Below are 16,194 nucleotides of genomic sequence, written 5' to 3' on the forward strand. Positions count from 1 at the left end.
CAAGACAAGAAATATGCCCTCTGGTTCCTTCTAATTCCACTCTGCCCAACACACTACTGAATGCATGTCATTGATCAATAAATACTCTTTTTAAAACATATAGAAAATTGATAAAAGCGCTCTAACCATATTGAGTAAATTTAGATACGAGCAAAGGAAAACCATCGCTTTGAACTTTACTACTTTGCTACAGCTGCTTTGCCACGCACTACCCCCCAGGACATCTCAAGCTTTTTAACAGAACTAACCTCCCCAAAGAAGAGGAAAGTTCATCAGTACCGTTCACTCCCTTCTTTGAAAATGGGCCCAACCCTATGGGCAAAAAGGACAGGGAGAAAAGTCTCAGTAGTAACTGGCCTAGACAGCTTCAACTCCAGGTGATAAAACAGTGGGAGCTTCTACCTTTTTGAATGAAGGTTCTTTCCAGCAAGGGATACCAACTTGTAAAACAGGCGAGACAATGTGCATATACTACAACATAATTTATTGCATACATTCACCCGAAAAGATTCAGTGGGAGAAGCAACAGGCAGTGCCTCTCCAGAGGCTGGAGAGTATGTGGCCTTGAATTTGCCCTTCCCACGTGACCAACCCCTTCACCTAAAGCAGGAAGCCTTCCCAAAGCCTTCCTCCGACCTCTGACATTAAGCTAACCTAGTTAGACCACGTGTTGCTCTGTGTCTCTTTCCTACTGAATTGCATGTGGTTTTTCTCATCATGTTATTAGAATAGACTTTCTGGTATAGGTATGGGGACTGGATAGCGATCACGTATTGTTTAGCCTCAGTTGGACTCTCCTCCTTGGGTCAAACTCCACTTGTGCTCTTTGCGTATATAACAGGGAAGAGTAAACACTGTAGTTTTCCTCGTTTTAAGTGCCCCTCCATCGGTTCAGTGACCTGTATAAATTTGACATAATTTACTGGCCTCATGCACTCCATTTCAACTAACCAGCCCTGATATTTTCTCTTTCTCCTAAGCGCTAGAATTCCCACTCTCATCCCTGCTGCTCACACAACAGTGGATGGGTGGGGAAGCCAAAAGCTACTGAAGTAATCTCACAATTTCTTTGATGCCCCTATTTAAGCTTAAAAATCCATGTAGATTTTATATTCTACTATCATATGTAATATCTGTGTTTGATTTATAAAAACAATGTCTTAAGTCATCATGTAATAATATCTGTCTCATATAGGTAATATCTCAAGTCATCTTCCAGCTAATTTAACATCCCCTTCCTACCTTTAAGGAAACTGATATGTCAACAAGATGTACCACATTTGCCTTGTGACTCCGTCTTCCCCTTCACACACTCTTAAACCTTCAGGGGGGAACAGAAGGCCCCATTTGAGGAGTAAGACATTTGATGGTTGGCATTCAAAAATTTGACATTGCTGGGTTTGACTCTCTTCAAAAGACCCTGAAGATCCACAGTGCACAGAATTTCAAGATGTTGCTAGGGCCTGAATTAGACTTGTAAGCACGAGTCTCCAGGCTGGCGGTTGGAAGTAAGTCCCTTACACAGGGAGGGGGGCCTGGCCAGCAGCCCAGCACGCATATCCTAACTTGGCTTTCTTATTCTCTAGCTGTTGGGTTTTCAGTTGTTGGGTAAGGACTCAAGAAGGTCAAAGGCCTACCATATATCCTCCCAGCCTTCTCTCCAGCCCCAACATGTAACAAACACCTCCAAGCGAAGCCATTTGGCTTATGCCCCAATGCTACCATTAGATTCGATTCATGTCACTCCCTTATTCAAAACCCTGCCATAACTTCCCATCACGCTGAGAATAAAGTCCAAACTCTCTACCATAGCTTACAAAGCCCTATGCGACCTGGCACCTGCCTACCTCTCTGACTTCATTCCCTGGCTTTCTCCCCTCTGATCACCGGGTTTTATCCACCATGGCCTCCCTGCTACTCTCAGCACAGGCCATGATGCTCCCACAGGCCTGGCTTTGCACTGCTATCCACGGTGCCATGGCTTCCCTCCCTCGCTTCGCTCAGGGCTCTCCCTATACCCAGCTCCTCAGAGGCACTTTCCCTGACTATCTTCTCAGGAAAACAAAGCATCCCCAGCACTCTGTAGCCCGTTGCTCTGCTTTGTTTTTTGTAACGCTTGTTACGCTCTGACTTTATGTTAAGTTATTTAATATGTATTTGTTTACTGTTGGCCTTTCCAACTTAGTAGGTAAGCACCCTGGAGACAGGAATCCTTCTTCTCCTGGAGAGATACTCAGTGAACATCTGTTATGTGAATGGAGGCTACACGAATCCCCACTTAAGCCAAGATTGTCAGCCATGTTGCCGAAGGCTGGCAGGCCAAAAGCAACCCAGAACACAAAGCCAATCCACTTGGAACCAACCTGAAGCATTGAAGCAATACGTGTCATACTGGGAGGTATTGGATGTAAGGATGTACACTCCCGTGTTGTTTGCAGCACAGATGGAATTGGGGTGGATCCGGGGGATCACCACGTGCCCATCTATGAACCCGTACCTGCAAAAGAAACACCAGAGGTCATCCACCCGCAAGGCTATAAGCAGGGATTTCATAATATCCCATCGAATGACATTTCATGCAGTGCAATACTTCCTTCAGTTCACCCCAGGGATGCTACAAGGTTTCGACAACTGAGTTATGGGAAAGCCAAAAATAACAGCAGAGGGACAGTGAAAGGGACCAGCAAGGCTGATGAAGACAAAGTGATTTTTTTGGAGCTCTATAAAAAGTGTTTGAAAAAATCGATTCATGAAAGAAAAAAAAATTAGTTTCAAATAAAATCTATGGTCAGCAGTCAGGCCAGTTTGAACAAGCAGAGGCACGCCCAAGTCACAGAATGACCCCTTGACGATGTGAGACCCACTCTGGCCCGCCATTACCTTCCTATTTGCCAGAAAATACAGAAAATGACTGCCTCGCCTCAGACAGAACTAGGTGGCTCTTCGTTTCAGTCCACGAATGGCAAACCTGCCTTATTCCCCATACCCCCTCCTCTTCTTTCCTGGCCTCACCTCTTCCTGTGATGCCCTCACGCCAGACCTCATTGTTCTAAACACAAAGCCTTGTTTATATGCCAGATACAATGCATCTTGTCCCGTGAGCATCTCAGGCATAATTCCATTGCCAGTGGAAGTAAATCGACCGTCATTAAAATGGGAGTCAGAGTGATTAAGTAGATAGCAGTGCCTCATTAGCTCAGGAATTTTCCAGAAGCAGCAGAGAAGTGCTTAAGCCCCTTTGCCCCACCATGGTGTTTCTGGGAGCGGTTTGGAGCCGGTGGCTCTTTCAGATACAACATACAGCACCCAGCCTCTTCGATCAGCATCGTGGTGGCTGAATACTTACTGCACGATTTCTCTCCAATATAAAATGCCTCAGAAAATGAGATGTGGGCTGAGAAAATACCATTTACAAGGGAAGGGGCAGAGGCAAGGGAAGAGCAGAGAGGGAGAAGCTGAAGCGAACAGGTTTTTGAAAATGCAGTGCTGGCTAAAATGCACAGCCCAAATCCTTTTAATCTTTCCTGCCGGGAGTGACAGTACGTACTGCATCACCCTGCGAGACCTATGGGAATGGTTGTGAGTCTGAAATTTCTAAGCGCATCGAACTCATTACGTCTAAGTTGCAAAAGCTGACATGACTAATTCCTCATCTGAATGGCCAGACTGGTTTCTCCAAAGACTCCTGAGCTTGGTGCGGGGAGCGGCCGCAATTAAATGTTAGTAAGTTTCCATGTATCTGAGAATTGCTACTAATCAGGGTGGGGCAGACAGAAGAGAGGAGATGCTAAGGTTCTTCCATCACCCGTGAGACTCTCGCATCTGTCCTGTGGCAGGTATCTGATTCATAGCTACCTGAGTGAAATTATGGAAATAAGTTTTGCAACACTTAAAACCAGCCATGGGTAGAATGATAGCTGTCTTTGGCACAGTTTTTCTAAAATAATAACACTCCTTGGTGAGCCTCCTGCGCACCCCATTCCCATCACATTCTGCTAGCCTGTATCACACCAACATTCTAGAATTTAACTTATTCCTGAGTTTTTATCACATCGTGTCGACCGCTGGTTTTATGTGTCATCCTGTCTCTAAGTTGGAGATATTAAAATTTATATATGTGTATACTTCATGAGTAGGTTGTTGTTCCCAGGGAGGAAAGAAATACTCAGCAAATCCATCCATGCACCAGACTTTCATCTCCCTTTCGCTCTCAGTCCTTAGGGAGGGTGGGGTCATTAAATCTTGCCCTGGCCCCGGAAGCTGGTCTGGTATCCGAACTCCTCCCCATGAAAATGATGTGGCCCAGGGTGGGCTGCAACTAAGCCTCAGCTGCTTCCTCTGCAAAGTGGGGTCATATAACCGACCCCTGGTGCAGTCTGAGGATTAAGAGAGGGATATGGGCAGGTGGGCTGGGCTCACCCAGCATCTAAAGGCTGGATGATTGGCCAGTGGGTACAGTAAGAACTTCCCCTGTTTTCAAAATATGAGAACTTTTCTCATATATAGCAAGTTTGCCTTGTCTGCATTTCACAATCAAAATTCAGCTTACTAAATCCACTTTCTTAGGCCACTGACCTAGTCAGGGCCATATTTAAACAATTAGCCTTAGGAATAGAATAAGTGGACCTGCTAATTAGCTTTCCTTCATTGCAGCCTACAGCTCAGGTTCAGAAGCTACCAGAGCTATCTGCTCCTTTTATATTCTCCCAAGACCCTGCTCTGAACACACACAGATGCCTGCGCACATCTGCTCTTTGTTTTAGAGCAGTGCTGCTCATTAGGACTTTCTGCAAAACAGAAATGTTCTATAATCTACGTTGCCCGATAAAGTAGCCACTAGTCATTTGTGGCTAATCGAGCACTTGAAACGCAGCTAGTGCCAATGAAGAGCTAAAGTTTTGATTTTATTTAATTTTAATTAAGTGTAAATAGCCATCTGTGGCTGGTGGCTACCATATTAGTGCACTCGTGAAGATGCGCTTTTTCCTCAACAGCAGAAGTATCTCAGTTCCCACCCATACTATGGGTGCCTTACTCTGTAACCAAGGACAGGGGATAGACGTATTTAACTTACATTTAATGGTTTCCATAAGAGTTCTGCAGCTTGACTTTTTAAAAAGCAGCCTGTGTTTGCGTGTTGAAGAGAAAAGGGAACCACGTTACCTAACGCTATCACATTGCAAAAGTGCAGAGGGATAGCTGCGGGCTGGGGTGGAAACTTCAGAGAGCAGTTGTCCAGATTCCCCAGAGCTCTGCTAAAGAAAACAAACCAAACCGAAACACTTCACCACGGTGGTCACCACTGCTCGCTCTTAATGTGCACCACTTTCCACAGGGCCATGAGAAATTCAGAAAAATAAGGGCTATGCCTGCTGTGAATATCCTGGAGCAGATATCCTGGGCCTGAGGACAGCTCCCTGAGCACTGTGATGTCTGGTAGAAGGCCTCTCTTGGTCCCTCTCATCGCTTTCGCATCACTTGTAATAATACATCTCAATAATTTTCATGCCCTTTTCTCTCAAATCAGAGCAACAGAGAAGAGAAACAAAATCAAAAGAGAGAGAGTTGTTTGAAAAACCTGCTTTAGCCAAGTCTGCAGGGTGAAGACTCCACCAGGCACAAATTTTTTTCAAGCACTGTTATTTGGTTCCCTTTCTCTTGTGGTTCTGACAAGGATATTGCACGCTTCTTCAAAGCCTGGAGAGCATGTTGTGGAAGCACCTCAGGCAAGTGGCTTCCAACACATGACCCTTAAGGGCCTCCTCTAGGCAACCCCTCCCTCTGTGATTCACAAACGTGTCTTCAGCCGGCCCTCAATTTCAGCTGGTCATACTGGTTCCAGATGGACTTGGCCAGATTAATGGGTGGTGCCAACTCTTCGGGCAAGCAGCCGTTCAGCTGTCACGGAGGAGCCTTCCTGGGCCTAAGCCCCACCCCCTGGACCCAGGCAGCCTACTTTCCCGCAGCAGGTGGGGGCTGGTCCCTTACCTGCAGGTCTCAAACCCTGCGCGCAGGGCTGCCTCCATCTGGGCCATGGTGGGCAGTGTACAATTGAAGGCCTTGCAGAGGTCAGCAGCCTCAGTCTTCGAGATGCTGTAGCGACCATTCTTCTCCACGTGGAATACACCTTTGTATCGGCAGGTTATATTTAGATCTATGGGATGAAAAGAAAAGGTTAGATTCTTCTGCATCAATAATTTGGAAAGGATAAGAAGTCTGTTTTAGAGCAGCCTCATTAAAAAGACAAATAATCTTCCCTACTGGCCAGAGCCTCCAACATTCACTGTAGCATTTCAAAGCATCACTACTTCACTCTCAAATCTGAGGTAAGAGGCAGAGAGTAGCATCACTTTTACATTCTCTCCGCCGACTGCCCTACAACAAAGTTTTTACAAAGCATGTGATTTATTTCTGATTAGGAAAGTAGCACAAACTTGGGGAAAACTTACAAAATTCAGGGAAGTAATGAAGGAAAAGCAAGTCCACCTCTAAGAAAACTACTGCAAACATTTTAAACATTTTGCTATATCTTGTTTCAGTTTGTTTTCTGAATGTGTGTGTTATGTATATACTTGCGTAGTTTAAATGGTACTAAATATACAATTTTAGGTGTAGGAATCTTTTTTTCCACTTAATGAGTATTTTTCCACAATCACGTGGTACGGCTCCCCAGCTGATAACCTCCAGTGACTTCTAGTCACACCCAGAATAAATTTCCTTATCATGGCTGATAAGACCCACATGACCTGGCTCCTAACCTTTAAGTAGCTCACTCTCTTCCAGGCACAAAGCTTTCCTTCAGTTCCTTTGGACATTCTGAGCCGTTTCCCACCTTAAACATTTAGGTCTGACTTTACCATTTCTTTTTTGTTTTTAAGATTTTGCAAAAACTATATTGATAGGCTATATGTGTGGAAGTCAGTTCTAAGGGGGAGTTAGAACAAGATGGGATAGATGGGATACAAAACAATATTGGACCTAACTTACTGATATGAGTGCATTTTACATGTTTAGGTTTTTTAAAAATTTTTTTATACAATTTTTAAAGGTTACACTCCATTCAGTTATTACAAAATATTGGCTACATTCCCTGTGTTGCACAATACATCCCTGTAGCTTATCTTACACCCAGTGGTTTGTACCTCTTACTCCCCTACCTCTATATTGTCCCCCGGCCCCTCCCAACTGTTAACCACTAGTTTGTTCTCTACATCTGTGGGTCTGCTTTTCTGTTATATTCACTAGTTTGTTTTATCTTTTAGGTTCCACATATAAGTGATAGCATACAGTATTTGTCTTTCTCTGACTTATTTCACTTAGCATAATGTCCTCTAAGTCCATCCATGTTGCTGCAAATGGCAAAATTTAGTCCTTTTTTATGGCTGGGTAGTATTCCATTGTATATATAGACCACATCTTTTTATCCATTCCTCTGTTGATGGCCATTTCTGTCTAGAATGTACTGTCCTCTGATCATCCCATTTTGTTTTTCAACTTGAAATCACCTCAACTTAGGGTCCTTCCCTGAACATTCTTATCCAACCCTCAGCGTCTCCCTCAACTTACTATGCTTTTGTGTCTTCACAGCAACTTGTCTATTTGTGCATTTGGTTTTTTCTGTCTGCCCTTTCTTTTGATGGAAACTCCAAGAAAGCAAAGGCCTTTTGCCTGTTTACAGCTGTTTCTCTAACACTCACATCAGCGGCAGATAGAGAGCAGATGCTCCATAAATATTTGTTGAATAAATGAACAACTCATTGGAATTTCTTCAAAAACACACTTTGAACATATTGCCAGATAGATCCAAGACCTGTTCTTTACTCGCAAGAGTTAATGCATCCAAAATGAAACCTAACTGCTACCAACCAGTTTAAAAATGATTTAGTCCTAGGACTTCTGTGAGTTTGCAGACATGAATCTGAAATCTCAATAAGGAGCTGAAAAAAAAAAAAAATCACCTGGTGTTCCCTGATCCTCTGTAACAATCTCAAAAGACTTCGAAGCCCTTAACTGAAAACTCAGTATTCTTCTGTATGATGCCCAGTTTGCACTTGAGTAAACGCCAACACAGAAAGGTTCTGTCCTTGAAGCTGTCCTGGTGAAGCAGAGCACTTCCTTGAGCCTCAGCCAGACATTGACTCTGCCAGTGCCAGACACCACTCTGTCAGTCCCAATTCAGACAGAATTGGCTTTAACTCAGAATCTCTCTCTCACGTGGGTGGGTCCACAGGTCATCAGGAAGATTCTGCTTACTTATCAATGAGAAAACTGGGGCTCAGAAAAGTGAGCTGCCCAAGGAAGTGAGAATTGCTGTCCAGAGCCTGTAGTTGCCTTCCTGAATCCCAGTTGCTTTGTTTTACATTTCTGAGCTGATAGCCAGGGCGGAGAAGCCTGCAACTGCAGCGTCCCTGGTTACCCAGCAACTTTGGGGTTCCGTGTGGCATCACCTTTCAAAGACCCTGAGAGGTGACTTGTATGTATGTATGTATTATTTATAGGTGGAGAAACTGAAGCTCAGAAAAATGGAATGACTTTGCAAAGTCACCCAGCCATTAAGTGGCAGAGCTGGAATTCCACCTCAGGTCTGTTCAATGCCAAAACCCACGCTCCAATCCACTTTGCTATGTGCCCAAGAATCCTTTCATATCATTAGAGCAAGTTTTCGCTCTGGAGGGGAGAGATACACCTAAACAACTGTTACATAATGACAAAGATAGGGTCAGTGTTAATGGGATTGTACAGCCAACAACTGCTTTCTCCTCTCTGAGCAGGAAGCAGCTTCCAATCACTAGAAAACAGAGTCTGATGAATGCAAATCGAGATGATAAGAAAACTGTTAAACTTCTCTACAACCTTTCTCAACTCTGAAAATAGTAAAAGAAGACATAAAAAATAGAGCTTTTGCAAAGACATAAGCCAATATCAAGTGATTCTCTTTTCTTTGTATCATTAGCATGGAGGTGCTTTAAAAACATTAGAACTAGGTGAAATGGAGAAAACGTGTTTTGGGGAGACGAATTCCTTTTTGGAGTGGTGTCCTTGGGAAGCCACTCACACAATACTTGGATGATGAGGCCAGGGGAGCACAGAGGGGGGAATGTACAAGGCCCTTTTGAAACGCTGTTTGTTTTTACTGACATTTTCAGCTTTGGCCTCGGTCGGCCAATCTTTGCCAAAGGAGACTGTCACGCTGGGTGACCGTCCTTCCGGGGGTCCTCCGCGTGTAGCTTACAAAAGAGCAGCAAAGCCTCCCAATCAGTTTCTTGGAGGTGAGGGAGACAGAGGACACTTCAGCAGATGCCAGGAGAGGCAGACCGCCCATCAGCGTGTGGCCAGGTGGCTGCTGTCACTCCTAGGTTAAAAATAAAGTCTGAGGCATGGACGGTGGTTTGGAGCTGAATGGCAGTTTCTGTCTTATTAAAATAAATTAGAGTTTGCCACTTGGCACACAGAATATGCAAATGCGAAAGGAACCGATTCACACTGAGACGTTTGAATAAAATCCCTTGAGTTCCACGGGCGGCAGCCAACATCACTTGATAGGTGATACACACAGGAATGTGTAAGTGTGTTTCTAGGTGTGCATGTGAGCAGTGAATGTGTGATGTGTGTGCTTGAGGTCAGCCAAGACAGGAAGGGACAGATAAAATCAAGCTTCAGCCTTCCTAGAAATGCGAGGCTTACCCAGCGTGTGTAGTAGGTTTCAGAAAAGGGCTGCTGAATGAATGAAGAAATTCTATGCAATGTGAGAATTCCACGGCTTACATTTATCTTAATCTCACACATAGAAAAGGTCCAACTCCTAATCTTGATGGCATTCAGCCATCTGGGAATTCCAAAGACGGTGCCAAAACCTTCACTTCAGGTCAACAGTATTCACAGTTCCTCCCCTCTGGGTCCCTCGTGTCTTAATAAGGACCAAGCCTTCAGGGCTGTGTATCCGTTAAGCCCTGATAATTTATGAAGACTTTCCAACAGGCTTTCTTAACACTTACGCAAGCAGAAATTATCACCCCGAAGGGTATTGATAATACTAACAGCAATAATAGTAGCTAACACATATTGTGCGCTAATTATGTATATGCCAGGCAATCTTCTAAGCATTTGACAAGCATTAACTCATTTTATCCATAAAACAACCCTATGAAGTAGGTAATATTATTATCCCCACCTTTCCCGATACAGAAACTGAGGCACAGAGAGGGGAAGAAACATGCCCAGGTTCACAGAGCTCGTAATGACGGAGCCAGGATTCAAACCCAGCCAGTCTGGGCACCGAGAGTCCACAGGCTTAACCACCAGGGCACACTATACTCCTCACCCCGATTTACATAACTTGTTTTGCCCTCTCAACCTCCCCCATGTATAGCTGAGAATATCCCCAAGGTTCAAGTAAGGTTAGGGTAAGGCCGAGGCGTGAGTAGCCAAGGACCACAGACCACTGGACAGGCACCCGTGTCCATGGCAATGGCACTGGCCACACTGCAAACCCCTGTAGAGAGGCTGGACTCCGGAGATATCTGTGCATCTCTCGTGAGAAACGGAGATCCCTGTGATGCGGGAGCTGCCGTGACTCAAGAACCTAATATTAAATGGCCGATTGCATCTCTCAAACAAGCCTGTCCAACTGGACATGAATCAAGAATGTTTTCCGTTAAGCCCTCTGGTCTCCAATAAATCTCCTGTATCATGTAATGAAGGAAAGATTCCAAGTTCCTCCCTCCAAGAGACCCAATGGGCAACATTAGCGTTTGGAGGCCACTTTCAGATTCAGGGTGGAGCCTTTCTGGAGGGTGTTCGTTATGATGGGGTTGCCAGGAGGACAGAGGGGTCATCGGCCCGGCACCCAAGGATCTCATTGCCCACGTGGGAAGAGGTCTATCAGTAACCTGTCAGGAAGACCACAAAAAGGGAGCTCTGCCAGAGAACCGTTTAACCAACTCTCTGGCACCAACTCACGTGAAGGCTGGTAGTTCAACTTAGAAGAGATCCGCCCCAAACAGGGTTCAAATCCTGACACTGCCACTCACTCCAGGTTACACAGCTAGTTAGTTTCTTACCCTCTCTGACACTCAGCCTTCTCCTTGATGGGATGACAGTAACATCAGGGTTTGTGGGACCGTGAAATGAGACAAGATATGTCAAACACTTAATACGGTGTTTGGCACTTAATCAGAGCCAATGAGTATTGCATACTTATTAGGTGGCTGATCTACTTCAGCTAAATTAATTCTCACAAAGGTGCTATGGAGTGGGCACTATTGCCAAACCCGCTTTAGAGACAAGGAAACTGAGGCACAAAGAGGTTAAACAGTGTATCTAAAGTCACCCAAGTGGGAGAGTCAGGGTTCTAACATCCATGCTACGCTGCCAATTATGTGGGGTTCTGGGTAAATTCATTCTTATTTGGATAAACCAAAGCTGACCCATAACACCATTAATTTTACCTATATTTTTCACTAAGCCTCACATCAAGGAAAACAGATCTTTCTAGTAAAATCGCCCTGGGCCTGAGACAAATAGCTTCTTGGTTTGCTCCAGTCACGTCGAGAGGGATAGAAAAGCACGGCGTCCGCTGAGAGTACAGCACTGTGTAATCTTTACCCAACTCACCATTATGTGCACGTGTCCAAATTTTCCTAAGAGGGGAGTGAGGGTGGGGATATTACACAGCCGACTAGCAATGGAGCTGAGTGACAAGACGTGTTCAACCTGGAATCCACAAGTTGGTCTTCAGGGGTCTATAAACCTGGGAAATTATACGCAAGACTGTGTGTGTGTACGTATATATGTGTCTACATGCTTGTGCGCACGTGTGTGTGTGTTGGTGTTTGGCTAGAGACAGCATCCCTCAGTTTCCATTAGCTCCTCAAAGATGTCTGTGACAGAAACACGTAAAGAATTACAAGAAATTATTATCTTTAAGGTCTCTTCAGTAAGTAGAAATTCCAGGACTCTGGAATTTTGGAACTTCCTTGTGGGCTTCATGACAGCAGGGACTGCGTCTCTCCTTCAGCATGTGTCCCCAGGACCCTGTGCAGCACCACACAGAGTAGGCACATGTGGGACAAATGAATGAATGAATGAATGAATGAATGAATATTCTCCCCCACACACAGGACAAGCAGATGTGTAGGATGCAAACAGAACACGCCTCGGGTCCACTCCCCACGTCACGTCTAATAGAATCACCAGCTGGGCCTGGTTGAGAATTCCCTAGCGGACACTTCAAATGTTTAAATGTTTTTAATCCGAAGCATTTGCTTCTGAGAACCTCTGCTGTTTTCCCTGAAAGCAAATGTTTCAGAGACCAACTTTCAGCTTGGCAACTGGCGTTGTCTGCCTGGACTTTGCGCTGTCATCTCAGAGACGAGCACAGCCTTTTCACATCCTGTCATAGGGCCCCTTCTGAGGCCGGATCTCCTGAGACAGGAATGACAGACACAGTGCGTCCCATGTGAAGACCACAGGAGATGATCTACCATCACGCTGTGCCCAGAGACACTCAATTCTCTGAACCAGACTTCTCCAGACGGTCCAAAATGAATTAATGTATTTTCCAACAGGCACCACCTAGATGTGTCTGGCTCCTTTTGTCATCTCCTCAGGAAGGATGAGGCAGAATTAGATTTTTTTCTGATTTGGTCCCAGAGTAGCTATGTGTCTGGGGAAGTTGGTTTTCTTGAAGATGGGGATAAGGCCAGTTCCTGAGACCCAATGACTTGTGCAATTCCCACGGCCATGAGAACAACTGCAAACATTCACCTAATCAGGCCCATATGAGGTTTCCAACATTTTACACCTAAAAATTCATTTAATTCTCACAACAGTGGTATGTGGTAGGCACTTTTGTTATCCCCATCTGATGCAGGAGGTAACTGATTCTTTGAGAAGACATGAATGACCTGAGCTAGGGGCTAGTGGACCTGGTTTCAGACTGGGCAGTCCAGCTGATCGTACTGCAGTGTTAAGTGGCACCTCGTGGGTGGGACAGATGCTAAACTACAGGAAACCCTCTTCTCCACGTGGTTTCTAAAGTGCAGAGAGGTGAGCGTTAAAAGAGAACTCTGCAGAGAGGAATTTGAGCTTATTCAATATTATTAAATATTAATAAGCTCAAATATTATTTTAAGATCACAGGTCTCTTGATTCTGGACCAAAGGCTTAACAGGGCAGGGCCCTTTGCTCAAAGGCTTGGAAAACTTAGATGGGAAAACCTGCCCTAATGGAACTTCCACCCTCTCCCCAAGGCAAAGATTCCGAGGTCTCTGTGTTCGCTGGCTTTCCCCCAACAGAGGTCTGGCTTCCTCTCTCTCATTCTACCTGTGCTCTTCCCGAGATCCCCCTGGGGATCAGAGACCCCCCCCCAACCCCAGCTTCAGCCTCAGGCTTCTTCTGTCCTTTACAGCTTGAGGGCTCTGGCCAAGGCCAGACAGAACAGAATGAAGAGAGGTTGGCCCAGGGCTGGGATGCCAGACCACAGGCTGTCCTTGTGACATTTTGAGATGTCTGTTGCCCAGCCCCCAAACCTCAACAGACCAGGCCCTTCTAGCTGGAGCATGGCACTCCAGGCTCACTGCATCCGACTCCGTCGAGCCCCTGGAGTCAGTCACATGCAAGCCTCCTGGGCAGAGGTGGCCAGAAGCACCAGCGAGCTCTCCACATTTTTCATCTTTATAGTGTTTATCATGAAGCAGCCGGGATTCGCTTTCTGTCCTCTGATTTGCTGAGCTCATGTCTGAAAGAGATTACGCAACATCACAAATCTAACCGAAGTGATCCTCATCAGAACTAGGGAGAGATAGATAAGGCCAACTGTTGTTTAAAGCATTATTGCTAATTGGATCTTCTGTGTTTAAAGTGAGGAGGAACAATGGCCAGCCAGCATCAAAAATTCTCTTGAGACGCAAGAGAGAAAACAAAAATCCACAATGACTGAGCATGGTCCCCCAGCCAGCTGGGAGGAAAGCAGGACCTCCGGGGTCCATAACTGCTAGTTTTCTGACTACTAAACTGCTTTTATAAGAGGCCTGAGCAAGCCGTTCCAATAAAGCCACAGTCCACTGTCTTAATGGGACATGAAGAAGCCATTCTCTTCTTCATTGTGATTGTTTGATGTCTTCAAAGCCCAGAAGTTTCCATCTGGGAGTCTTCCTAGCTATTATAGCCCCTGCTGCCACCCAGGCCTGCCAGTTCAGAAGGCTGGCAGCCTTCCTGGTGCCCCACATCTCTCGCCCCCATCCCCTGATGCCCATGTGATGAGCGCCTGGTGAAAGGGTCTATTGTTCAGCATCCCATTCTGAACGAGGCCAAAATCACACTCAGTGGCCGAATCGCCTCTGGCTGCCCTGGGCAGACCATAAATCTTGAAGGACTCAGTCTCTCCCCGAATTGCCCTGGAGGCGGGTGAGGGTTTAATGAGCAGAGAAAATAGTCATACAGCATCATACCGAGAGAATTTCCTCCAGAATGTGTCCTGGGTTGTTTTCAACTGAGCGATTCATCCCTTGGCACTTAGAAGGGAAATGCACCTCAACTTCTTGGTGCTGGCTATATCCCCTGACCTCTCAGCCTTTGTGTCCAAGGAGCCTGTCATGGCAGCCAGCAAGGGCCCATCACATCCACTCTGTCAGAGAAGAGTCCAAGGGTTCTCTCAGCCACTACACTGGCCCTTCAGTCTAGGCCTCCAAAGAACCAATCCAGTGAAGCTCTTGGATTGTTTGTACAGAGCCTGAAGAAAGACCCCCACCCCTGCCTCCTGGTGGAGTAATGGGAACTGGGGGAGGGGAGAGGGTGGGAAGGTCTGGTTAGGCCCCCATTCCCGATCCTGGATCCAACAGTCTTTCTGGTAAAGGAGAGTGTGTCCCAGAACTGTTACCTCAGTACCCAACTCTGTGAGGCCATTGGTCTTTGGTGAGCGAGTCTCCGGGAAGACAGCTGAGGGAGAGAAACCACAGTGTGTGCCCCTGCGTGTTGCCATGGCGACCGGGAAATGTTTGGCTTTGGGCCTGAGACCTTGTTTTCTTCTTTTTTGGACCATATCTGTTTAGCAGACTGGCTAGCACAAACCCAGGATGTGGTAAATGAAATGAAAAAGCATCTCAGGGGCCCACATGGGGTTTTTCCTGTTGCAAGCAGAAAAGAAAAGGTCCTACTTTTTGTTTCATCGTTAGATTTTTTGCGGGGGGAGCTAATGACAGTTATAACACCTCGTTCAGGTACAGCTTTGGCCCAGGCCTGTGGCTGGATCTTGGAGGAACTGGCTGATTTTAACCTGAGGGAAGTATGTCATGAGAGCTGAGGTGGGCTGAGGCTGTCATTCACAAGTAATAGCTGCATCTCGCGGTGGTTAGTGAGTCACTGACACGCTGATGAGCCATGGGCCCCCATCTGGGAGAAGGACAAACGGTTCTAGCCTGACTCCTGTTCATTATATGCTGTGTGACGTTGAATAAGTCACTCTAGGTCTCTGGTTCACACCTAGCCTTCCTGCCTCCCAGGATGAAGCAGGAAGTTAGGAAATGCTTGAAGCTAGTGGGATAAAGCGGAGAGGAGTTATATGCACACCTGGGACAGTATGAACATCTCAGAAAGCTTCCCAAAAATCTAGTATTCTCCAACCCCAGCAGAACAGGTGGATCAAAGTACAAGCGTCAGTAATAGTGCCATGGGGGAACTTTCCATCTCCAATTATGAAGCATTTCCACATCCAAAAGCAGCCCCATGAGGCCCATCAGGTAGGTACTATGGCCCCATTTTACAGATGAAGAAACAAAGGAGCAAGAGATTCAGAGACTCCAAAGTCTTACAGAGTTTGAATAAAACCCAGACCTCAACTCAGATTTTCAAGGTCTTCTGAGTTTCCCCATTACCCGTGGTGCTGCCCTTTCCATCTTGGGTGTCAGCATGCAAAGGGGAAAAGTGACAGCACTCAGACAGAAGAGCAGTGCTTTTCATACTTTTCCTCCCCTCCCCCTCCCAATGATGTCTTAGGCAGAACCACAATATTTAGGATAGGAGAAAGCAGAGCTGCTCCTGTGGGAGTAGGAGCGAGGGTGGAGACCCCAGAGCCTCGATCCTCCAGCTGCTCATTCTTGCCTAGCCTCCACCCCACCCCACCAATGGTCCTGACACCCTCCACAATGCTTTAGGAGGCTGCGTGGAACACTCTGGAAACCACCGCAGTAGGGGCCA

The 16,194-nt window shown here is 46.0% G+C and overlaps 1 protein-coding gene across 18 annotated transcripts in view; it reads right to left on the reverse strand.

Moving 5' to 3' along the window:
- CD44 (CD44 molecule (IN blood group)) overlaps positions 1-16,194 on the reverse strand; it is an 86,668-nt gene that overhangs the window by 45,408 nt on the left and 25,066 nt on the right. For all 18 annotated transcript variants that reach the window (XM_089914932.1, XM_089914931.1, XM_022583649.3 and 15 more), the window contains exons 2-3: positions 5,989-6,154; positions 2,364-2,497 (exon numbers count right to left, since the gene is read on the reverse strand). In XM_089914932.1, coding sequence (XP_089771058.1) covers positions 2,364-2,497; positions 5,989-6,154 — 300 coding nt within the window. The remainder of the gene's footprint in view (positions 1-2,363; positions 2,498-5,988; positions 6,155-16,194) is intronic.

This window comes from Delphinapterus leucas, chromosome 7, assembly GCF_059928025.1.
Source record: "Delphinapterus leucas isolate spDelLeu-1000000601 "Yukka" chromosome 7, BTC_Dleu_Yukka2, whole genome shotgun sequence".
Taxonomy (NCBI): Eukaryota; Metazoa; Chordata; class Mammalia; order Artiodactyla; family Monodontidae; genus Delphinapterus; species Delphinapterus leucas.